Raw genomic sequence first — 26,122 nt, forward strand, 5'->3', positions numbered from 1 at the left:
GAAGTAATTAAATAAAATCTGAAATATATTAACAAAACTGACTCTTAAATATCAAGAACATAAAAAAACTCATTTGAATCTGACTTTATTTAATGTTCAGATTTGTATGCTAGAGAAACATGCAAATTAGCGCATATTCAATTAAACAATACCTCATGTGCATGTTTAAACAACATTTTAAGAATACGTATGATAAAAAAAGTTTATAATTCTTCAAGTAATCAATTGTGAAACTACGATGATATTTATTCATTCTTTTTTACCCTGTTCACCTGCAGTGTCTTAAACCGTATTTAGTTTATGACCCCAAAGCAGAAGTGCTGTATATGGGCCACACTGAACCCACAGCAGCCATTGGACATCAGTTACCAATCATGCAAGCGCCAGCCAATCAGAGCTCAGGGTGAAAGCGCGAGGGGGCGGGGCAGGGCTGTATCCAGTGCACTGCAGTTCTGTACCTGTCTAAATTTAGCTCTGGCCTCCTTCTCCTTCATGCGTCCGTGTGCTACGAGGTAGTCAAACACCTCCCCTGTGGACAGAACAGACCAATCAGATGGAGCCTTTTCATTTTCACATGCTTCGTTATGTAGAATTACAAGCCCGTTTGCATAGGATTACATAATATAATAAGCTTCATCAAACTCACCACCGCTGGCGTACTCCATCACCAGGTAAAGGGTCTTGTCTGTTTCTATGACCTCAAACAGCTTTACTGTACAAACACAAGAGAGAAACAAGACACTTTGGTTACATTAGAGATGATTATTCTGCTGGTTTTATGGTTCTGAATCTGATGCATGCATTTGTGCTTGTATTGAAAGCTCATGTGATGTTTGACATCGTGGATGTAGCAAAACACAAAAGTACGCTTTTGATTATTGATATCAAGTCATAAATAGAAATTCACACTAGCTGTCATAAGGTGGATTAAAAACAATGACAGCAATAAAACCATACATAATAATATTGATATGTAATAATAACAATATTAATATGCAATAGCATAACTACATAATAACAATATATTATTATATAATATAAATATGTATAAATAACAAGAAATAACAACAAAAACAACAACATCATTACTATGTATTATGTAATTTATTATTAAATGAGTTTATATTCATTTACTTTTTTGTTAATTACGATTATATTTTTTACAAAATAAATGCAACAATGCTAACAATTATAATAAAACAATGAATAGTAACAATAATATGAAATAATATAATAGAAACTACATAACAATAACAATATACTAGTATAATTATTATATTAGAATTATATAAATATGCAATTAATAACAATACATTATGTCATTTTGTTAATTCTTACAATTTACTTTTTTACAAAATTATAATAACATTGATATGAATAGCAATAATATGTAATAATACAATAACCACATAAAAATATATTTTGTTATTATATTATAATTATAATAGTAATAATAGTAATAAATAACAATAAATAATATAATAACAATTAATAATAATAATAAATTCATTAACTTTTTTGGTTAATTACAATTAGTTTTTACAAAATAAACAACTGCATAATTGCAAACAACTATAATAATAACAATAAATATTAATAGTAGTATTATGTAATTATATAATAACTACAAAACAATAACAATATATTATTATAATATAATAATTATATAAATATGTAATAAGAAATAACTACAACAACAAGAATTATGAATAGTAATATGTAATAATATAATAGCTACATAATAAGAATATATTATTATTATATAAATATGTAATAAACAACAAAAAATAATATAAATTAATAATAATATTAACTATAATAATAAAAAAATTATTTACTTTTTTAGTTAATTACAATTAGTTTTACAAAATAAATAAATACATAAATGCAAACTATTGTAATAATAACAATAGATAGTTATAGTAATAATATGTAATAATAAAATAATAACTACAAAATAATAATAATACAAATATATCATTATTATTATTATTATTATATTATAATTTGAATATAATTATTATAATAATAATAATAATTATTATTATTATGAAGTTTATTTATTTATCCTAATTATTTATTAATTGTTCTTACTCGGTAGTAGTAATTGTATTATCAACTTACCTTTTTGGTCAATTACAATAAATGTTTTATAAAATAAATCAATGCATCAATGCAAATGTAGAAATAAAAAAGCTAAGCATAAATAAAAACAAATACATTCAAATTCAAATCTATTCATTAACAATAATATGTAAAGAAAAAATATAAATTATAACAACTCAGTATTAGAATAGGTTTTGCTTATATACAAAATAAGAAAATAAGAATACAAACAAATAAAAGTGTCTTCGAGGATGTGCCAGGACACATAACCAACCAGTGATAATGATAGGTGTGTCTGTGAACATTGTGTAACTAAGAACGTCATGATTGGCTTAGATAGAACACATTGTCCAATCAGAGGCAAAGTAGTGCAGGTTCACAGACAAGCACACGCACAGTCAGTCGCATACACCAATGACCAGGAGTCAGAATTATGCCAAATCCAACAAGTTCAAAGCTAGCGTTTTTAAGCTGGAAATATAAGCACTACTTTTCCCTTGTTGAGGTGAAAGGCAAAAATGTTTATGATAACGTGAGCTCTGCTACCAAAGGAGAAGATAAAGCCACGACGTCAAAAGCAAATAAAACTTGATTTTTCTCCACCGCAAACACTGATTACTCAGACAGAATTAAACTAAATAATATCTAAATACATAGTTTAGGACATGCTGTCGTTGTCTCTCACATTGCCCCACAACAATATTAAAATAGATTAGTGTACAATGATTTACATTTATTTAATAGTATTTTTTGTAAAGTAACGCAATAGTTACTTTCCCTGGTAATTATCATTATAACTTTTCAATCCAGATGGATGGAGCAACCGTTACTGCATCCAAAATGGTAAAAAGCCTTGGAGTAACGATTGATGGCCAACTAAACTTCTCTGACCACATTTCTAGAACTGCTCGATCTTGCAGATTCGCACTCTATAACATCAGAAAGGTCCGACCCTTCCTATCTGAACATAGAGCTCAACTCATTGTTCAAGCTCTTGTTCTCTCCAAATTGGATTATTGCAACTCTCTACTAGCCGGGCTTCCAGCTAATTCTATCAAACCTCTTCAGCTGCTTCAGAACGCTGCAGCACGAGTGGTCTTTGATGAACCCAAAAGAGCACATGTCACTCCGCTACTCACCCGTTTGCACTGGCTGCCAGTTGCTGCTTGCATCAAATTCAAAGCTCTGATGTTTGCTTACAAAGCGACCTCTGGCTTTGCTCCTTCTTATCTGCTCTCCCTTGTGCAGATATATGTGCCCTCCAGAAACTTGCGTTCTGTGAATGAACGTCGCCTCGTGGTTCCATCCCTAAGAGGGAAGAAATCACTTTCCCGAACTCTCGCATTCAATCTGCCCAGTTGGTGGAATGAACTCCCTAACATCAGAATGGCAGAGTCACTTGCTGTCTTCAAGAAACGACTAAAAACTCAACTATTTAGTCTCCACTTTCCTTCCTAAACTTAACTGCCTCTCTCTCTGGCTATACCACTAACTGTACTCTCTCTCTCTCTCTCTCTCAAAAAAAAAAAAAAAAACTCGCATTACTAATGCTTAGCTTCTTAGACTTTACACGCCTGAAACTTGTCTATAGCGCTTGTTCACTGCTGCTCTTATAGTTGTGTAAATTGCTTCCTTGTCCTCATTTGTAAGTCGCTTTGGATAAAAGCATCTGCTAGATGACTAAATGTAATTGTAATTAGTAACTTTTATAATCATGCATCTCAGTTACTAACTCAGTTTGTGAGAAGTAACTAGAACTAATTACTCTTTTAAAGGAACGTGCCCAACACTGCATGGCAAACACATTTCATGAATAAATACACAATTAGAAACCACAAACAAATGATTTTTAACGTTAATATATGTTCAACAAATTTTGTAATATAACCTGGATATTTCCTCAAAAGTAACTTCCCAAAACCTGTTTTTTCAGCATTTTAATCAGTGTTTCTCCAGCCGTACTCATAAAGCATCTAAATGAGCTGAAATGTAATTCAGATCAGCCTCGCAGACCTCCAGGAAAACACTCCTGTAAGTCAGTTCTTTGAAATGTGAGTGACGGGCCAGGTTTAAGTAACACTATAGCCGACGACACACAACATCAAACATCAAATCCCTACACGCAAGCTAAATTTAGTAACAGTGTAAATGCCAGGGAAGACAGTACTCTGCTTTACACACACACACACACACACACACACACACACACTGAAGCTTTTGTGATCGGTCGACAAAACTTCAGCTTGTCTGAAAATAGGTCATTATGAGTCTGTCAGGCTAATATGATTCTGCTATCATCTTAAAGAGCCGCTGCAACTAAAACATTCTGGCATCATTGTTTACTCAACATGTCATGACAAATCATTTCCTCAATGAAATGGAAATAAATAAATAAATAAAATCTGGATTTAGAGACCAAAACAGGTCAATATAAATGGAGAAAATGAGTGCATTTATTAAAAGTATTGTAGTATTGTTTTGTATTGTAATGTATATTTGGTATTGTATTGAAAGTGTTGTGAGATATTTAGATTACAGCTTATTTAACTCATCTTTAATGCATTCTAAAAGTACATTCAGTACATTTTTAGGCAATCAATGGTACTTTTACCTAAGTATGATTTTTCAGTACTCTTTCCACCACTGATATTTATATACTGTTACTTACACGCACTCAAACAAACACACACAGTGGCAGATTTAGGCATGGGTAATATGGACGATCGGCGGCTAGGGGCGGCATGGAGACAGACCCATCCCCCCCCCATTCACTTCCGTCTGTGACATTTATACACACACGTACACACATGTATACACAAATACAAATAAAGATTCAATACGTAGCTGTATAGATATATTAATATGAAAAAGACACGTCTACATCCACAACCCATCAAAATAAAGGTCACCTGTAAAGTGAAGTATCTAAGACAGAAATGTAATGTAATTACCATATAAAATGTAGTAACATAACAATAATAATAATAATAATAATAATAATAATCATCATCATCATCATCATTATCATATTAAGAAATAATTACAGAGCTGTTCAGTGGCGCAGCGGGTAGTGTTGTCGCCTCACAGCAAGAATGTCATTGGTTCGAGCCTCGGCTGGGTCAGTTGGCGTTTCTGTGTGGAGTTTGCATGTTCTCCTTGCCTTCCCTTGGGTTTCCTCCAGGTGCTCCGGTTTCCCCCACAGTCCAAAGACATGCGGTACAGGTGGAGTGTGTATGCTAAATTGTCCGTAGAGTGTGAGTGTGTATGGATGTTTCCCAGAGATGGGTTGTGGCTGGAAGGGCATCCACTGCGTAAAATATATGCTGGATAAGTTGGTGGTTCATTCCTCTGTGGCAAACCCGGATTAATAAAGGGACTAAGAATATTATTAATGAAAATAATATTGTAGAAAAATAAAAAAGTATTTTAAAGGGTGCCTAAATTTTGTCTAAAGTATTAACCTAAATAAATTGTAAGATTTCAACTTATTGGACATGCATTTTGATCACTCAAATGTAATTAAGCAATAAAAACCCAACTAAATTGTAACTGCATAGATTGTAGAATTTATAATAATGGATATTACAGTGAAAGATTTCCTAGTTAATATTTTGTTTGTTGATTTTATCTTTCTAATAGAACAGTTAATTATCCTTGTATAATGCCTACAATGTTTTGTTTCACATATATCTGAAAATAAAACTGCGGAAAAAGTTTACTGAAAATAGTTAAACTGAAAAAAAATTCTAAATAATAAATAAAATTAGACAAAAAGCTGATTTACAGTGCCCTAAGCAGAATAGATGTTTGGAATGACATGAGGGTGAGTACATAATGACCAAACTCAGATTTAGCACTGCCCTGATTGTGCCAGGCTCAACCAGACCTACATCAACAGCGCCCACATCCTCTTCTGACAATCCGCTCCACCTTTTTCCCTCATTTACCAGGAAAGGACAAAAAGTAGGTCATGTGTGGGGCAGTGAGAGCGTGTGACAGACGCTGTACTCTCACGGCTTCAGACAGACCAAGGACAGAGAGACTATAGTCTACGCCTAAACGTGTTTATGCAGATTATTCCATGTGTAAAGCAAAATAAGTGTTTTCATGACGACTCCTTATGTTCTGATTAGAGCTGAATGATTAATGGAAAAATCTAACGTTGCGATATTTTTTATTTTTGATATATATAAAGTGATATATATATATATATATATATATATATATATATATATATATATATATATATATATATATATATATATATATATATATATATATATATATGACAATTTCACCAGATGACTTCATATCTTTTTTTATAAAATAATTTGTAATGTTTGATTGGGATGATTCTGCAGTGGGAGTGCATCTCCAGAAAATCCAATAAACAATCTATAAATACCAGTGTTGGGGGTAATGCATTACAAGTAATGCGAGTTACGTAATAATATTACTCTTCTAAGTAGAGTACTGTATTACATTTAAAAAATCAGTAATGATATTTGAGCTACATTTTAGTTTAGTTAATTAGAATAATTTAATTGCTGAATTAAAATTAAAGTAATGAATCGCGCATTGAATGAGAGAACGTGTTCATTATTTTGAACACATCGAAGAAAAGGAAAAGGGAATTTTAGTCTCAATGGACCGTGATTTTACTTGAGACAAATAGTACAAAAGTAGCAAACACACTGCTTTAAACCTTCATTAATCTGTATATATGGCATGTAGAGCTAGGGGGACAGGAAGTTCTCGTACGATAACATTATCCTAAAATATTTGTATTTTATCCTAAAACAAAGTGTTTTTTAAATGTAAATGTAGTTGTAGGTTATACAGACAGTTGTTAACTGCAAAGTTCCTCTATGGCTGCATTTGCATTGCGTAGATCAGGTGACTCAATTTAGATTTTTTTTCTCCCATGTGGCACAGATTGGATATGGCCAATGTATGTGTAAGCAGGAAAATAAAAAATCACATGGATTCTGATGGACTCAAATCAAGTTCAGGCCTTGTTTATATGTGGAAATTTATCTGATTTGAACTGGATACGTGCCCTCGTGTCTGCAGTGTAAGTTTCACGGATTTTCACCTGTCAATGCGAGTCGCGCGTCATTAAAAACCATAGCGAATGAAGTCAGACTGACGCTTTCATTTCAGAACAGACTTCAGCAGAGTCCCAAACCTTGAATCTCATACATAAAAGACTATAAAAGCTTTTATATTGTCATTTAGCACAAGTATTTAAGCATGTTAACGAGAGAGAGAGAGAGAGAGAGAGAGAGAGAGAGAGAGAGAGAGAGAGAGAGAGAGAGAGAGAGAGAGAGAGAGAGAGAGAGAGAGAGAGAGAGAGAGAGAGAAAGAGAGAGAGAGAGAGAGAGAGAGAGCAAAATCCGCCACGTAACCAATTTAAACTAATATAAAACAATTGCATACATCATGTGCATAAATCACACCACGGACATTACACTAAGTGCCTACTGGTTTAAAAGCCGTAGATTTAAAGAAGATGGCCAAATGAGAACTTTTCAGTCATAAACTATGGTAAAACAGCTTGTCAAAAAGAATAATAATAATAAAAAAAAGAAACCCAGCAAACAGATTAAATACAGGAACGAAGAAAAGGGTGCTCTTTTATTATCAGCTGTCAGTCAACGCCCGCTCTTTTTTTCCTGGTCATTGCGTCTTTGCCGTATACAGTGTAAATGCAGACAATCGGATACAAGTCACTTTTAAAAGATGATGTAAGCGGGTCATCAAAAAAATCAAATATAGTCACAAAATCGGAATTGACCATCAAGATCTGCAGTGTAAATGCAGCCTATTAAAACACAAGTTTTGAAAAAGATCAAGCCAGGTAAGTAATAAAGTAATGCAAAAGTAACTAAAAAGTAATTTAACGCATTACCATAAAAAGTTACTAAGTAACGTAACAAGTTACTTTTTTTGGAAAGTAACTCAATATTTTAATGCTTTTAAAAGTAACTTTTCCCTACACTGATAAATACAATAAAGAAAAAGATACAACTGAAATAAAGTGTTTTATCGTTTCCCGAGTCTAACAGTACAATATTGAATGATAAAAATATTTCAATAAAATTAATCATTTTTAAGTCACAAATGGTACAATTTCCTATGCCTGAGTGCTTTTAAAATTATTATACACTGACTGCCATCAAAAACACATGCAAATAATCAATTCTAAAGCAAACTCGACATATATTCTGCGATGTGGCTGTTGCAAACGATCACATTGCAATATTGATGCTGAAACGATATATTGTGCAGCCTTGATGAATAGCATTTCAAATAGTCTTTTGTGGTGTTATAATGGGTCATTCACACAGAATGATTTTTCCCATTCCAATTCGCGATACATTCCCATTCTTTTTCAATGGAAATGCACTTAGAGCCCTGTTCAGGATTATTTTTTTAAACTTGCACCCACTCGCTAAATTTCTGACTAGGACCGCCCACTTTCACAACTTGCATGTAAATATTAAATTTCAAGTGAACATTCAGAATAACAGCCTTCAAACATGATTTTAAATAAGATAAAAGCACCATACACTTTTTTTCTGCAATTAAAACCTTTTGTGGAAAAAAATTTTGTGGTAAACTATGGAACTCTACAGACACACAATTATTTTTCTTTGCGATTAAAGAGACCCTATTATGGGTTTTTGAAAATGACCTTCCATGCAGTGTGTACCACAGCTCAAAGTGAATGAAAATATCCAGCTTAGGTTTAAATCTAAAAGTGCAGCATGTTTAAAACTATTCATTCCTTAGCGAAATAGTTGACTCAGAGTCGAATAAATGAATCGAAGTATTTTTTATACAATGGATGCCCTTCCGGCTGCAACCCAGTACTGGGAAGCACCCATACACACTCAGATGCACACCCACTCATACACTACAGCAAATTTAGCCAATTTTTATTCAACTCCCCTATAGCGCAGGTCTTTGGACTGTGGGGGAAACTTGAGCACCCGGAGGAAACCCACGCCAACATGGGGAGAACATGCAAACTCCACACAGAAATGCCAACTGACCCAGCTGGGGCTCGAACCAGCGACCTTCTTGCGGTGAGGCGACAATGCTAACCACTGAGCCATCGTGTCACCCCTGCGATTAAAAGTTTTTAAAATGTGTTTAATAAATGTGTGTGACTGTTAAGGCAAATTTATTTAGTCTAGACGCATAGATGCATAACTTTCACCAATACCTGAAGCAAACCCTGAGACACACCTCTCAAAAAAAATAACTACACCTCATGGCGATACAAAGCGCAAGAGCTCTGGTTGGTCAGCTTAGTATCGGTGATGTGTGGGCGTGGCCAATGCTACTCCATCTAAAAGCACCTGCTGGTGGTTTTCTAGAACTGGCTTTACTGAAAAGAAATGCTCATGAAAACCACCTTTGGTTAATCACAGAGCCCTGGTTGCAATATTTGTCAAAAGTATGGAAATTATAGGGGCGGCACGGTGGCGCAGTGGGTGGCACGATCGCTTCACAGCAAGAAGGTCGTTGGATTGAGCCTCGGCTGGGTCAGTTGGCATTTCCATGTGGAGTTTGTATGTTCTCCCTGTGTTGGCATGGATTTCCTCTGGGTGTTCCGGTTTCCCCCACAGTCCAAAGATATGCGCTATAGGTGAATTGAGTAAGCTAAATTGGCAGTAGTGTATATGTGTGAATGAGAGTGTATGGGTGTTTCCCAGTGTTGGGTTGAGGCTGGAAGGACATCCGCAGCGTAAAAACACATGCTGGATAAGTTGGCGGTTCATTCCGCTGTGGCGACCCCTACTTTATAAAGGGACTAAACCAAAAATAAAATGAATGAATGAATGTATATGGAAATTACATTGTTTCCTAAAATCGATCGGCCCTGCTTCTGATTCCTGGAGAGGCTCTATATTTAGTGAAACAATGACTGCAGATGGAAAACAGCGTGTTATGAGAAAGGCTGCGTTTGAGAGACGGAGGTTGCGTGAGGAGGCTGACGGAGGTAAAATCTGAATGAAAGAGAAAGGTTAGGAAGTGCGTGGGCCGTCGATGGGAGTTGGCAATTACCTCCCCTCCTACTCGCTGTTAACACGGTACAATCACGCCAATGCATCAAACACTTTCACTCCCTCCGCCATTCAAATGTGCAGAATATGTGCCAATAGAGCAGGCATAGTACATACTGAAAACAGAAAATCTGAATCATTTTACTTGATCAGTTCTTTTATATAGTTTGTTTCAATGAAGATTTCAGACAATTTAAAGTCACGGGCTGACCTCACTCACGCACTCAAATTTTGCATTGTCACTTTACATGCTTAAACCCTTGTGTGATTGCACACACCCACCTACCTAATAAAGTAAATCACTAGATCAAAATCATTATTCTATGCAGCCCAAATTTAGACCTGCATACAGAGTTGAAGTCAGAATTATTAGCCCTCTTTACATTTTTTTCCCCAATTTCTGTTTAACGGAAAGAATATTTTTGCAACACATTTCTAAACACAATAGTTTCAAGAACCAATGACTAATAATAGATTTATGTTATCTTTGATTTATGTTATCTTATGTTATCCTAGATATTTACTAGTATTCAGCTTAAAGTGCAATATAAATGCTTAATTAACCAGGTTAAAAAGGTAACTCGGCGACTTAGCTTAATTAGGCAAGCCATTGTATTACGATGGTTTGTTCTGTAAACAATGGAAAAACCATTGTTTAAGGGGGCTAATAAATGTTGACCTTTTTTTTTTAATAATTATATTTTATTGGATTTTTCAAGAACAACCACAAAGAAACATACACACACACAACACTCGGACAAATCCCATACAGAGAGTCAATGAGCAAAACATCAATGACAACATAGTTTAGCGGGTTACAACAGAAAATAAAATAAATAAAGAATAATGAAATAAATTAAGTCTCTGAAGAATCCACAGTGGTTGAGTGGCTGGTTTGTTCATCCAGATATTCAAGAAATAAACCCAGACACTAAAGAATTTTTCAATAGAATAAGTCCTCAGAAATCTCATTCTTTCTATTTGTATTACCGAAATCATGTCTGCAATCCACATTTGAAATGAAGGGGGTGAAGATTACTTCCAGTGTCGAAGCACAGGTCCTTTAGCCACAATAATGACCTTAAAACGGTTTTTAAAAATTCAAATTAGACTTTCTCCAGAAGAAAAAACATTATAGAAAAATACTGTGAAAAATTCCCTGATCTGTTAAACAATTTGGGGAATATTTGAAAAACTAAAATTACAAGAGGGCTAATCCTTTTGACTTCAACTGTAAAAATATACAGTTAGTTAATTAAATTCTGTATTCCATGATTTTTGAGTTTTATTTATTTATGGTTATGCATTGCAATATGGGACTTTTATCTCTGCTCTGTAGACTTTTGATATTGAAAATTCAAATGTACAGTTTAACAGATCAACTTAGGCTAGTATTTTGAAACTATATACTACAGTTGAATTCAGAATTATTAAACACCGTTAAGTGAGTCACTGAGAAATTCTGCGCTCGCTGCCTGTAACGTTACATTATGCTCACTATCCTTAGCCCGTTCTTAATTTTGATTCTGTAAAATGTCCAAGAAACACAGCGAAAATGGACCTCATTAAGTCTCAACCTTTATGACGGACATTTCTCAAAGAGGAAATAACAAAAATCTTTACCTGAGACTGTGTGAGCAAGTGCACCGTTGTGATCAATGGCTCTCGCTTGAATCTTAATGCCTGTACGACCTAAACCTTTACTACGACCTAAAACGATCCAGTGGTTACACTCAGTAAACAGCAGTGAGTGAGCGAACTGATGACCTACACAGCCAATCACAGTCATTTCTATTGATCATGTGAACACAATAGCAAATCAGCACGGTTTAATAACGTGCTCAACAGCGCTCAAATTTTAGCGGGAAATGGACGTTTTTAAAATTTCAGTATCGATTGGTACCGAATTCTAGTTTGTGACAAACTTAGTTCAAACTATTAAAAATGTCAATAAAAGTTTTCCAAACTATTCAACATCAAAAGTTGAATACCATAAACAAATGAAAACTATTAAAAATGTCAATAAAAGTTTTCCAAACTATTTAACATCAAACGTTTAATACCATAAACAAATGAAAACTATTAAAAATGCCAATAAAAGTTTTCCAAACTATTCAACATCAAAAGTTGAATACTATAAACAAATGAAAACTATTAAAAATGTCAATAAAAGTTTTCCAAACTATTCAACATCAAAAGTTGAATACCATAAACAAATGAAAACTATTAAAAATGTCAATAAAAGTTTTCCAAACTATTCAACATCAAAAGTTGAATACCATAAACAAATGAAAACTATTAAAAATGTCAATAAAAGTTTTCCAAACTATTCAACATCAAAAGTTGAATACTATAAACAAATGAAAACTATTAAAAATGTCAATAAAAGTTTTCCAAACTATTCAACATCAAAAGTTGAATACCATAAACAAATGAAAATACGAAAAACTAATTTACAGATATATTTTACAGAGTAGTTTTGTTTGTTTGTTTGCTTTATTAATTTAGCACATTTAAAAACAACAAATGTTGACCAAAGGGATTTACAAATCAATCAACACACAAAATCTATACTTGTATAAGTAAACTAAATAAAATTAATTACTAAGTTTTGACTAAATTAAGGTTTTTATAGAGAACAAAGTAATATGTTGCAATAATTGAATATTCAGATCCTATTTTATAAAGATAACAATGACATATTGTCACAATGATAATTATATTATTACATCTAACTATTTGTTTCAATTTGAAATGTTTCATACATTCATAGAATAAAAGTCCTACTTAAAATTCTCAATGATCCAAAACTGCCTCTGCATTGAGCACATTCATTTTTACAATTCATTAAAAAAGCCTAAAACTCTTGTGCAACAAAATACCCCACATTCTTAATCGTGCCTCCACGAACCAATCGCCATCCAGCACCGCAACTGTATGTTTTAAAACAGAAAACAATGAATACAACCACCTGCTCCTGTCCAGCAATGGGGGTCACCGAGGGCCGATTAAAGGTATTGGGGGTGAATAAGGGGCCACACAGAGATGACATCATGAGACAGAGGCATGTGCGGGCCGTCAGATGATGGATGCTCAACAATGGGACACACAGAGGCACACAGGAGCGCTTTTGTGCTGCATGGAGGAGCCGCTCGGCCCTCTGAATGGCGGCTCTGGGAAAAGCAGAGGGAGATCCTGCACTGCGGATTAAAGAGGCCTCCACTACGGCCCGCTTTGTGTGCCACATTCCCAAATATCGCCACAGAGAGAGCGTCTAAAAGCAGATTTACTGTAGGACGACTTACCAATATTTGGATGATTGAGAATCTTCATTATTCTTACTTCCCTGAAGAGCTGTAAGAGAAAACAGAAAGCAGAAACACACATTAACAGTGTGCAAAAACTCAATGTAGTTCTGAGTTGCCTTTTTTTTTTTTGGAGAAACTAAACAGATAGTTTACTCCTTTAATATATGGGCTAATCACAAATTACAATATAAAATTCAAGCTTATTTATATAGCACATTTCATACACTATGTTAATTCAAAGTGCTTTACATAAATAAGAATAAAATAAATATAAAATATATAAGAAATTAAAACAACGAAGAATAAAATGATTAAAAACAAAGTAAATTTGGTTTTAAAGGAATGAAAAAAGAAAAGAAGGACATAATCGATGACTAGGACCAGACGGAATCTGCGAATGTTTTTTGCTATTTCTGCAGAGAATTTTGGTAAAAATCTGCGGAGTTCTGCACAATTATTTTGGGAATATCATAACTTAAACCTTAATATATAAAATAAAAAATAATTTTGCCTTTTATTTAATGTTTACAATGCAAATCCAATTAGATCCACTTTATTTGGTAAACAAAGCAAGTCTCTCATGTATTATATCTACTGAAATATTACTGTACAAACTGCATTGTAGATAAATCAGATGAACATTTTCATATTAGTCAATATTAATACTGTAATTAATTTAAAAACTGAATAAATTTAGATTTACACCCATTTACTCAAGTAAATAAACAGAATTGATGATAGGTTAAAAATCTGCGGAAATTTGCGGAAAATCTGCGGAATTCTGCACGCGCAGATTCCATGTGGGCCTATCGATGATTTCTTGCCTTGCCTTAGAAAAGATAACCTATTTTTTGAAAAACAAAATTAATAGATTTTGGTCTATTTGGGAAGTACTTTATGACTTTTTGGAGAATCTAGATAAGGGGTGTCAAACTCCGTTCCTGGAGGGCCACAGCCCTGCGCAGTTTAGTTCCAACCCTGCTTCAACACACCTACCTGTAGGTTAGCTCTTGTCAATTTGTATGAAAATGTTTAAAATAAAAATTGTTGTTCAAAAAAAAAAAAAGAAAGACATAACGTGCAAAATAGACTATATAAACGTAATTTTAGAAATAATGTGAACAAAAAACATATTATTAACACATAATAGTCACATAGAACACACTGCAGTAATTTGAACATTACAACAATCATAGAATCCAGAAAAAAGTAACAGGGGTGGCATTGCATGAAAAATGTTACTGTTTTCATCACTGAAAATAATGAAATGTTTCTTGGAAAGAGTATCAAAATATTAAAAAAACTTCTGAAAGATCATGTGAGAAGAGCGTATTTCAGTGTTTATTACAGGAACGAATCATAAAAAAATCATAAAATATATTAACATACATTAAATAAAAATAATTATTCAATTTAATTAAATTGTTAAACTTATATACAGTTAAAGTCAGAATTATTAGCCCCCTTTGATTTTTTTTCTTTTTTTAAATATTTCCTAAAAGATGTTTAACAGAGCAAGGAAATTTTCACAGTATGTCTGATAATATTTTTTCTTCTGGAGAAAGTCTTATTTGTTTTATTTCGGCTAAAATAAAAGCAGTTTTTAATTTTTTTATAAAACTATTTTAAGGTCAAAATTATTAGCCCCTTTAAGCCATTTTTTTTTCAATAGTCTACAGAACAAACCACCATTATACAATAACTTGCCCAATCACCCGAACCTGCCTAGTTAACCTAATTAACCGAGTTAGCTGTCACTTTAAGCTGTATAGAAGCGTCTTGAAAAATATCTAGTCAAATATTATTTACTGTCATCATGACAAGGATAAAATAAATCAGTTATTAGAGATGAGTAATTAAAACTATTATGTTTAGAAATGTGTTGAAAAAAATCTTCTCTCTGTTAAACAGAAATATAAAGGAAGGTGAAGGAAGGCAGTGAAAGCCCAGACAGCAGCTGAAATCTCTCAGCGCTTAGAAAGCAACTCTCTGCCCTTTCTAAGTGGAAATAAATAGTAGCTGTTTCAATCCAACATCTACATTAACAGGAGATGTAAGATTTCAGCAAGAAAATGATCCAAAACACAGCCAAGGAAACTCTCAAATGGTTTCAGAGAAAGAAAATCAAGCTGTAGAATGGCCCAGCAAATCACCTGACTTGAATCCAATAGAAAATACAAAAAGATCAGATTTGTAGATGAGACCCGCAGAATCATCAAGATTTTTTGCACTCTGTTGTCTGTGAAAAATATCTGTAACTTAACAGTTTTTCATATTTTTATTTATTTGTTTGTTTTTGACTTGTAATATGAGGTCTTCCAACAATTTTCATTGATGAATAGTTTGAAGCCTGTGAAAAAACAAACAAAAAAACAACTCATACGAGCACTTCATGTGACTTCATTCTCCATATGAGAGGCGTCTTTAGGCTGCCATCACCTAAAAAGCCTTTTATATAAAGTATCAAAAACATTTCAGTAGTTCAGTACTCTCTCCTTGTGTCATTCCATTGTTATTGCACACAACTAATTTTTTTAGATTTTTTGTTTTGCTTTATTTTTATGTTTGTATTGTTTGGGTTTTTACCAAAAATCTGGTTCCCTTCCATGTTAACAGCTGCTTTTGAAATATTATTCCCAGAAAAAAAAACATGACTTGCTCAATACTTATTTTCATCGCTGTACATTCACAAGATATCAAATACAATATAGTTGTAAATATCCTTCAACATAGTATTAATAAAAGAGAAGTCCACAGCAAGACTATTTAAAATAGAGTGTATAAAAACAGAAACAATATCACGTCAAACAAATTTAGAGCATTTTGTTTTTCCAGCTGATGATTGAAAAGACAATTCCAGCCACTCAGAATCCATCCTGCTTAAACAACATTTGAAGCAGTGGATAATCAAACTGCAGGATGTGCCAATAATAATAAACAGAGCAATACTATGTGTTGTGTGGATACTAACATACAAATTCCTGTACAATCATTACATATATCTCTACACTAGCCTTTCCCGAAACCCTTCATCTGTTCAGACTCTCACCTCCAAACCCCAATTATTTTTTCGAGAGTCTAGTATGTACGTCACTCTGACGCGTATGCGGTCACATACAAAAAGCCTAAAAGCGTGAGAAAGAGTGAAAGGTACAAAATGTTTTGTGTCCATTTCACACAGTTCAATAGTCGGTGCTCATTGAACAAAAAGAGACTACCAAAAATCGATACACCCCTCTGAGTGCAGGGCTAATTAGGCTCTTAGTCAGCCAACGATGTCCTGAACCCAACAATCTATACAGACGCTCAAGTGCAAACACGATTTACATGCTCTCTCATAAATCAGAGCATGTCATCACGTTCTGGCCCCCTAAACACAGAATAACCAGCTGACATTCGAGTGGACGTTTGTGAATGCCGAAGCCCTGTGTAGTACAGAAGCCACCCCGAGCGGAGCAGAGTCAAACGATGGCATTTCATTTCAAAGGGCCGGCGCGTAAAAGACTAAATTTAGCTGTAAACACAGCCTGTGACTTTGAGCATACAAAGTGGTAACACAAGCTGTTCATACAGACGTTGTGCAGTTTGCTTTTTCCACACAGACGAGACTGGATGTTAAAGGAATCCTCCACTTTTTCCTGTCTCCGAGAGTTGTGAACACTTGAGTTTTACCATTTTTGAATCCATTCAGATGATCTGCGGGTCTGGCGGAAGCACCTTTAGCTTAGCTTAGCATGAACCATTGAATTAGATTAGACCATTAGCATCTCACAAAAAATAAATAAATAAATTCACAAACCAGTTTTGATAATTCTCCTATTTAAAGCTTGACGCTTCTGTAGCTACTCTGTAACGATTTCCTGTAGAATCTACAGTAACTTACTGTAAATCAGTTACAGCAAAAATACAGTATTTACATTTACAGCACCATTTATCTTGCTGTACTGTTAAAGTCAGAATTATTAGCCCCCCATTGAATTTTGTTTTCTTTTTTAAATATTTCCCAAATGATGTTTAACAGAGCAAGGACATTTTCACAGTATGTCTGATAATATTTTTTCTTCTGGAGAAGAACTTCTGGTTTTATTTCGGCTAGAATAAAAGCAGCTTTCAACTTTTTAAAAAACATTAAGGTCAAAATTATTAGCGCCTTTAAGCTATATTTTTTTCGATAGTCTACAGAACAAACCATCGTTATACAATAACTTGCCTACACAGCAAAATCCTCTGGGTAAAATTTACTCCCTCTTCAAATAAGGGAAGCAGGTTGATAAAAAGTAAAGCTGTTGTTTGTGGAGTTGCTTAATGATCCTCTGCTGAGATTTTGATTTGATTTATTTATTTTCGAACAGAAATATCAGACATAAAATATCTTTAACAAAAAATACATTTCAACATGGTCGAAAATGGAGCGAGATGAAGCACAAACTTATTATTTTCCCACCCTATTGCCACATACATCATTTGTCTATTACTTAAACCTATCTCTTCTTTTGCTTATCTCTTCTTTTTACATGAGACATATTTTATCCTTTAGGAATTTTTGACAAATTATATGTTTGATTCCATTTGTACCTTTATATTTTGTAACATAACCCCCCCCCCCAAAATAAATAAATACATAGTACTGCAAATAGCCTTTAATTAAAATATCATCATACCCTTCTCATTTTATCCTTTTTCAATCACCTTCATTTCGAGAGAATCAATGTATTATATTTCAGCTGATTTCATCTAAGGCTGTGACTGAAGTCAGTTGTAGTTTTGTGTTTCTCTTCTGTGTTTCTGCTAATTAACAGGTGTTCATCATCAGTACTCAATCCTTACTCAATTAATTCGTTCATTGTCTCATTAACTTGAGTAACATCAACTCATTTTAGAGAGGGACTAAATACTATCTAAACTGAGTACATTTTACTGAATAATAACCCTAACCTGCCTAGTTAACCTAGTTAAGCTTTTAAATGTCACTTTAAGCTGTATAGAAGGGTCTTGAAAAATATCTAGTCTAATATTATTTACTGTCATCAATAGCAAAGATAAAATAAATCAGTTATTAGAAATGAGTTATTAAAACTATTATGTTTAGAAATGTGCTGAAAAAATCTTCTCTCCGTTAAACAGAAATTTGGGGAAAAAATATACAAGGGGGCTAATAATTCAGGGGGCTAATAATTCTGACTTCAACTGTATATGTATTTAAAGTATTGTCAATCTTTTAAATCTGTAAAAAAATACAGTAATTTTCACAATGCAACTTTAAAATACAATAAAATACTGTATAACTGTCCTACAGTAAAATACAGTTCCAATTACAATTAAATACTGTCTATTTTACAAACATCGTTAACAGTCGTATCAGTAATCAGCTTTTCATCTTAATTCAGTTGTAGTGCATGATGTAACTAGCAGAATGGTACTGTAGTAGACCTACATGACAACTTTCTGAAGCCTTATAATAGGCTAGCTTTCATAAAATATATCGCAGGTGTAAAATCAGATTAGGATCGGTCCCAGCTGGCCGATGCCTGATCCAGCAAAAAATATGCAGTACTGAACCAATATCCGATCGGATCTATCCCTACTAGTTTTTAAAATGTACAGTATGCTTATCTTGGCATTTCCATCCAGAGTTTTTATGTTATATTCCAAAATGTGCATAAAAATAGGTGGATGGAAACACAGCTGACTATACTAAAGCATTAAAAATGACACCAAGCAACAGCTGATTATCAACATTGCTGGGTGGTTTCATAATAATCGAGGTCTGATAACGAGCTGATGGCGTTAAACTGACTAAACAGATTAGCGAGACACGGTCTAGGGCTTTTCCTTATGACTGGCAGAAAGCGGGATGCTGGGCGCACATGCTCCAGAAAGGACAGCACAGCAGTGGTTTCAGCCCGCAGCCACAAATTGAAGATCGCTAATTAAAGAGAGCGAGGTCTCCGCTAATGAGCGGAAGCCATTCAGACGTAGATGAGCTCGGCGTCTAGAGAACATCTGTAGTGTTGAAGACGGTGATGAGAAACTGCGGTCAAACACCCAGAGATTATAGTTAAGAGAGAGAGAGAGAGAGTTTTGGGTTTATTGCCATTTCAGCTTCGAAATGGCTAAATAAAAAATACGAAATTTCTAACATTTTATAAATATCACTCTTCTATCAATAATCTGGTTTATAAAAATGGTTTAACCATCAACAGCAATAAATATTACATAAAAGAAGATAAAAATCTAGTGTTTTACGATTTACTTTTGATAAAAACTACTAGGGCTGAACAAAATATGGTTTGAGCATCGATATCGCAATGTGTGTATCTGCAATAGATTATATTATTCATTAAAGATAGTACTATTTTTTGTAATATTTATATGATGACCATGTTACAAGTGTACATTTGATTGTTCAATTTATGTACTTGAATATTGTTATACTTCCCAGAACAACATAAAGAACTGTTTATTTATTTTTGCTTGTAATTTATTATAATTTATGCAGATGCACTGCACAGAAAAAATATTTGATCCCATCTAAATTAATTTAATCTTTTCAAATAGAGATATTCGAATCATCTAGTGAAATCATATTCATATATTTTTCTAATATTGTGCAGCCCTACTATTTTTGAAAGATTCACGTTAAAAAAATATTATAAGTCTCTCCAAATAAAAAAAAAGTCTGAAAAAATTTAAAATAGGACATTAAAAGAGTATATGTTTAACAGTTTGTTTGCAATATTGACATTTTGGAGCCATCTCAAAAATAAAGGTATATAAAGGTAAATAAAGGTACATTTTTGTTCTTAACAGGTCCTTAAAGGTACATATTAATACCTAAAAAGTACAAATATGTACCTCAAAGTACCTTAATGGTACAAAAGTAAACCTCGAAATTACAAAAGTGTAACCTAAAGGTACTAATGACCACCTGTATGGTACAAAAGTGTCCTTTTTGAAAAAGTACCACCCTAGTGACAACTTTTCCGAGTACTTTTCTGAGAGCATAGCATCACTTTTCTATAATAACGGATTGCTACCGGTTGGCTGCCCGGTGGTTGGTGATCATTGCATTATATGACTTTATGAACATATGCTTATAGTTGTGTTTTGGTCTGTGTAACAAAGTTGTGTAGATGTTAGTCCGTCAAAACATTGGTGTATGACCTTTTTTTATGAAATACATTCAATAGGTCATGTATAGACCGAAAAAAAAAAAATCAGTTTGGCATTGTTAATGTTCAACGCTTGATATGTTTGCCTTTTTTTCAGTAAACTGCTTGTCACTTAATCTCGCTGGTGTTCTTTTGGTTGTAGTTGTTTGAGAGTGTGCAGACTTTTCTTCAATCACTTCATTCTTTCAGCAAAAAATGGGCTAAATCTGATCATTTCCTCACACTAAGGCTTCAGAAGCCTTGTATACACTTCAGTGACGTATCCTATGACATTTTTGAGGCTTGAAAGCTACAGTCCACATTAATTGCAATTGCATGGAGAAAGGAAAATGAGCAGAAGATCTAGAATAAGATGAAGTTCATAACCTATCCATCAACTTTATCAGATTCTTGGTGGACTGAATGTTCTCCAGTAAATAACACAGTGTTCAGATGCCGTGCTCTTCAACATCACGTACTCAGTGTTGGTTTGTGTAGGAGTGCAGCTGAACTAAGACTGACTGCCTGCGGAGAAAGGCTTTCTCCGCGACACATGCATGCACTTTTGTAAATGGATGCAATCTTGTCTATAACATACCTTACAAGCACTTAGCGCAGCACTTTTGTTAAGCGTTCCCATTCACGTGTTACTGCGCATATGTGCATTATTATGGCGTAAAAGCACAGTTGCAGCATGCACGTTTGTCCATATGCGCATCTCTGTAAAAGTGTGTGGTTTTCTCATGCCCTGAGGTGGCAGCTACTTCCTGTGTTTCACTATGAATACACCAGTGCTGTACTGTGGGATAAAAACACAGCTCTGCTGAATAATTCACTACAGTTTCACAACGTGATGCTTTGCTGAAGACCCTCTGGCTTTGCATTTGGTTCCATGGCTGGAAAATGCACAATGTACTTACATGAATGTTCATCTCACACAGTCATGTGGTGGCAGAGTCAGACTGATAGTATTTTAAGGGCACAAAAATTATGGCTTTATTATTGCTCTATGCTATCTAGGAAAAATGAAAGCCTTCTACCCTTGGAACACCATCCCCACCATCAAAGATGGGAACCTAATGATTTGGAGTGTGCTTTGCAGGCGGTGGACCAGGGAACCACAATAAATTGCACCATGAAAAAGTAGCAATCCATCAAACAAAATTTCAACAACAACATCAGACAGTTTGCAGAGAAACTTGGCCTCATGCACCAGTGGACATTTCAGACAATAACCCAAAACACACAGCAAATGTGGTGAAGTAATGGTCAGCAGGCAAAAACATTCATGTTTTGCAGTGGCCCAGCCAGAGTCCTGACTTAAATCCAATTGAGAATCTGAGGAGGGAGCTAAACAACTAGCTAGTACTGTACAGTACAATATGCAGTTGATTGATATTATTTTTTGCTGAAAAAAAAAAGAAATTTGTATCAGTATCATTTAAAAAAATCCCTACTTTCAACCATCCAATTAATTCCTGATAGAAAAATGTCAAGTCAAATTTTACGGGAAATTTTAAAGTCTGATGACCCAAAATTGGTGAAGTAATGGTCATCAGACAAAAACATTAATGTTTTGCAGTGGCCCAGCCAGAGTCTTGACCTAAATCCAATTGAGAATATGCGGAGCGAGCTTAAGATCAGGGTGATGGCAAGGAGAACTTCCAACCTGAAAGAGTTGGAGCTTGCGCTAAAGAGGAATGGGCAAAAATACCAATGGAACTGGTCAGCAATTAGTGTTTGATGCCGTAATAGCCAAAAAAGGCTTTTCTATTGATTATTGAGAGGGGTATGAATAATTTTGGACTTAGCACTTTTTGTTCAAAGGTAAATAAAAGCTAAGAATTTTTTTTCACAATGATGCTGCTTGTACAAAGTGTCATTTCTGGTCAAAAGAAAACTTGCTTATTAAATAAAAGTTACTTTAAGTCATATTTTACCATGGGTCTGAATCATTTCAGGGTTGACTATATATATTTATAGTCAGACCAGAGTCTAATATATACAATATGTTAATGCTGCTAAATGAAATACTGAAAATCCCCTTTGAAGTTTGTCATATATAATTATTATTATTATTTTAAATCATAACTTCTACCTCTCCTAAAATGCCGGACATTTGAATGTTAAATAGATCTAAATGATATTCAGCACAAATTTATTTAATGGAAAAAAACAACAACTATCTAATCCTGTATTCTCAACAACAACATCGGACAGTTTTCAGAGAAACTTGGCCTTATGCACCAGTCAACATTTCAGTATGACAATGACCCAAAACACAGCAAAGTTGGTGAAGTAATTATCAGCAGGCAAAAACATTAATGTTTTTTCAGTGGCCCAGCCAGAGGCCTGACTTAAATCCAATTGAAAAGCTGTGGAGGGAGCTAAAGATCGAGGTGATGGCAAGCAGACCCTTCAACCTAATTGAGTTTGAGCTCATTACTAAATATGAATGGGCAAAAATACCAGTGGAGCTGGTCAGCAATTAAAAAAAAGTATCGGTATCATCTCCCCAAAAAAAAAAAAAAAAAAAAAAATCCTACTTCAATCATCAAATTAATTCCTGATCAAGTCCAATTTATGGGAAAATGTAATGTAGAATGACTGAAACAGTATTTTCCTATATTTCATATTTACAAACGTGTGATTGTTTTTACAGTGTATGCTATCTTAAACCAAACCAAATGTACAATCACTTCAGCAGTGACTTCAGCTGAGGTAAACAGACCATGGTGAAACAGGCTAGGGAAACTACAGAAAAGAGTTTATCTTTGAGCAGAGCTTCTGAAGTGACAGGAAGAGGTTTTGGCTGTGCTGCTTTATTCACTTATTAAAAGCTAAATACATCTGCATAATCATTTAAAGTCATCAATAATGAATACATTTTCTTTAGGACTTTACCATAAGTGCAACTGAAGTACTTGGATTAATTTCAGAAAGTGATGTTTTGCCAGTGTTTGACAGGCTGATACATGAGAATGGCAAACGTGCACAAACTCAGACTAGAAACTGTAGTGGACTGTGACGTCAAAGGCAGCAGATGGGGAAATTACACGTCTAACTCATGCTTTTAACTCTAACAAAGAATCAGTCAGTGGTAAAACATCTACAATAATATGAATGACTAATTAGCCTGCAAAACAGCTCTTTTTGAATGGAGGTCAAATGAAAAGACTGGTTTTAGAAATACATTTCTAAAGAAACAATTTGAGGTGGAAAAAAAATCTATACACCACAAATAAAAAGTATGCAAATGGATGTTTTTGCAGCAATGCCATTAAAGAACCATATTTGGTGGTTCCTAAAGAACATTTCAGTAAAGAGAACCATGTCTTTCTTCATGTGAAGAACATTTGAATATATTTTTAAAACAAAATTCCACTATAAAAAAACCTTTATTTAGAATTTAAAGGTAGTTAAGGGAATTTAAAAGTTCTTAAAATTTCCAAATTCACTGAAAAAAAAGTGTTGCAAACAATTTATTTGTGTTGAATTTAAACAAACAAATTACATTGAGCAATAATCAACTTAATTTGTTTGTTTAATTCAGCCCAAATAAATTGTTTACAACCACTTAACATAAAAAAATTGAGTAAATCCAAGGAATCATCTTTGAATAACTTTTTTCGGTGTAGAACCACTGATACTGCAAGGTTTCTGCAAGTTTCACCAAGTTAAATTATGTCTTTCAAAGACATTTCTAAGACCATTTTGATTGAAATTTTAGACTTACACAGAGCTAAATGCTAGGAATGTTTTCTATTATCCCAGTTAGAAAACATTTTCACCTGCCCTATCAAAAAATGGTTAAAATGTAATAAATTTAATAATACAATAATAATTTTGTTAATTTTCAAATATTTCCATTCACAAACCCTATCACCCTTAGCAAGAACAGAACAAAACATAACTTTGAATTACTTCAGCCTACAATAATCATATTTATTAATAATAAAAATAGATCAGGTCAGTATCCTCATCAGTAAATAAATGGAGAACTTTTAAGCAAATGTTTCTGTTAATAAAATAATTAAATGCTATCTTAAAATAAAAAGTTTAAAGTTTTATTGAGATGTATTGTTGGTGATTGTATGGGTGTTAATGACCAGATAGAGTAGCTTTACATGAAAAAAAGGAAAATTAGGACCTGTTAAAAAAAGATTTAAGACCTACACCACAATAATTCAGTAGATTTTAGATATTTTAGGGCTTAAAATTTAGCTTTTCAGATTTAAGATATTTTATGACTTTTGAGGACTCCGCAGATACCCTGTACTGATATAGAACCCTTATTGAGTGTTGAGGTTTGTGTTTAAAATGTTTTAAAGAAGTCTCATATACACACAAAAGTTGCATTTATAGCATAAAATTACAGAAAAAAGGTAACACTGTAAAATATTATTATGATCTAAGAAATGCATTTTCTTTTTGAATATACTAAAATATAAATGATTTCTTTGATGTTAATCTGAATTTCCAGCATCATTACTCAAGTCTTCAGTGTCAGATGATCCAGAAATTGATTAAAGTGATTTATTTGTTAAAACAATTTTGACTATAGAATGAACTGAAAGTCGAAAAAAATGAAATATTAAGCAACATTATACATGATTTTACTGTCCCTTTTGATCAATTTAAAGCATTCCTAAAGGACATATTTTTAAAAGCTTTTTAAACACAGCATAATGATCATTCAAAGCACTTCAAAAACAATAGTTTTAGCCAGCACACACCATTAAGTGATAGAGGATGATGTGCCTAAGAAGGAAAAGCAAAAATGCAAGCTAATTTCCTGAGGTTCATGGAAAAAGCCCAGCCCACATTCGTACAAACACCAATCACACATTGGTTAGTCTGGACAGCAGCAGGCAAACAGGATGCACTTCTGCAGTCCTTCAACAGTCACCCACAATCCCCTCCTCTCTCAGCAAATCTCATAAACAGGAAGTCCCTCATAGAGATGCAGTCATTTGTGCCGAGTGAGAAAGGAGACACACAGTGTTATACCACTACAAACACACATAGGCTGCATATGAGTAATAAAGATGCTTTTTGCTTAACTTGAATTTGAAGTGTGAGTTTAGGCCAAATGAAAATTCTGTGATCATTGCAATGACTGCAAATTAAGATATTTTTAATAACATTTGGCATCTGTTTGTTCACCCAAAACTCGATAAATTAAAATTAAAAATCCAGATGAATCAAGCAGTCTAAGTCGTCTGAAGAGACATAATAGCTTAATAAGATTTAATAAAGACATTTAATCACAATAAAAACATGCATGAGAGCCAGTGTGGTTTTTATTCATGTCACGCAACACATCTGAGCTTCAGCAACAGCCAATAATGGAGCAAACAGTATTACAACAGTAGACTCTCAGAAATAAAGCTCTAAGTGCTGTCACTGGGGTGGTCGCTTACCAAAAGATACACTTTTGTACTAAAATTGTATCTTATTGCTAGGGACAGACAGATTCTGT

The 26,122-nt window shown here is 33.7% G+C and overlaps 1 protein-coding gene across 6 annotated transcripts in view; it reads right to left on the reverse strand.

Moving 5' to 3' along the window:
* The window catches only part of mark3b (MAP/microtubule affinity-regulating kinase 3b), a 124,509-nt gene that overhangs the window by 55,328 nt on the left and 43,059 nt on the right, over positions 1-26,122 (reverse strand). For all 6 annotated transcript variants that reach the window (XM_056480754.1, XM_056480751.1, XM_056480752.1 and 3 more), the window contains exons 4-6: positions 13,487-13,535; positions 647-712; positions 459-529 (exon numbers count right to left, since the gene is read on the reverse strand). In XM_056480754.1, the coding sequence (XP_056336729.1) occupies positions 459-529; positions 647-712; positions 13,487-13,535 (186 nt within the window). The remainder of the gene's footprint in view (positions 1-458; positions 530-646; positions 713-13,486; positions 13,536-26,122) is intronic.

This window comes from Danio aesculapii, chromosome 20 (genome assembly GCF_903798145.1).
Source record: "Danio aesculapii chromosome 20, fDanAes4.1, whole genome shotgun sequence".
Classification (NCBI taxonomy): Eukaryota; Metazoa; Chordata; class Actinopteri; order Cypriniformes; family Danionidae; genus Danio; species Danio aesculapii.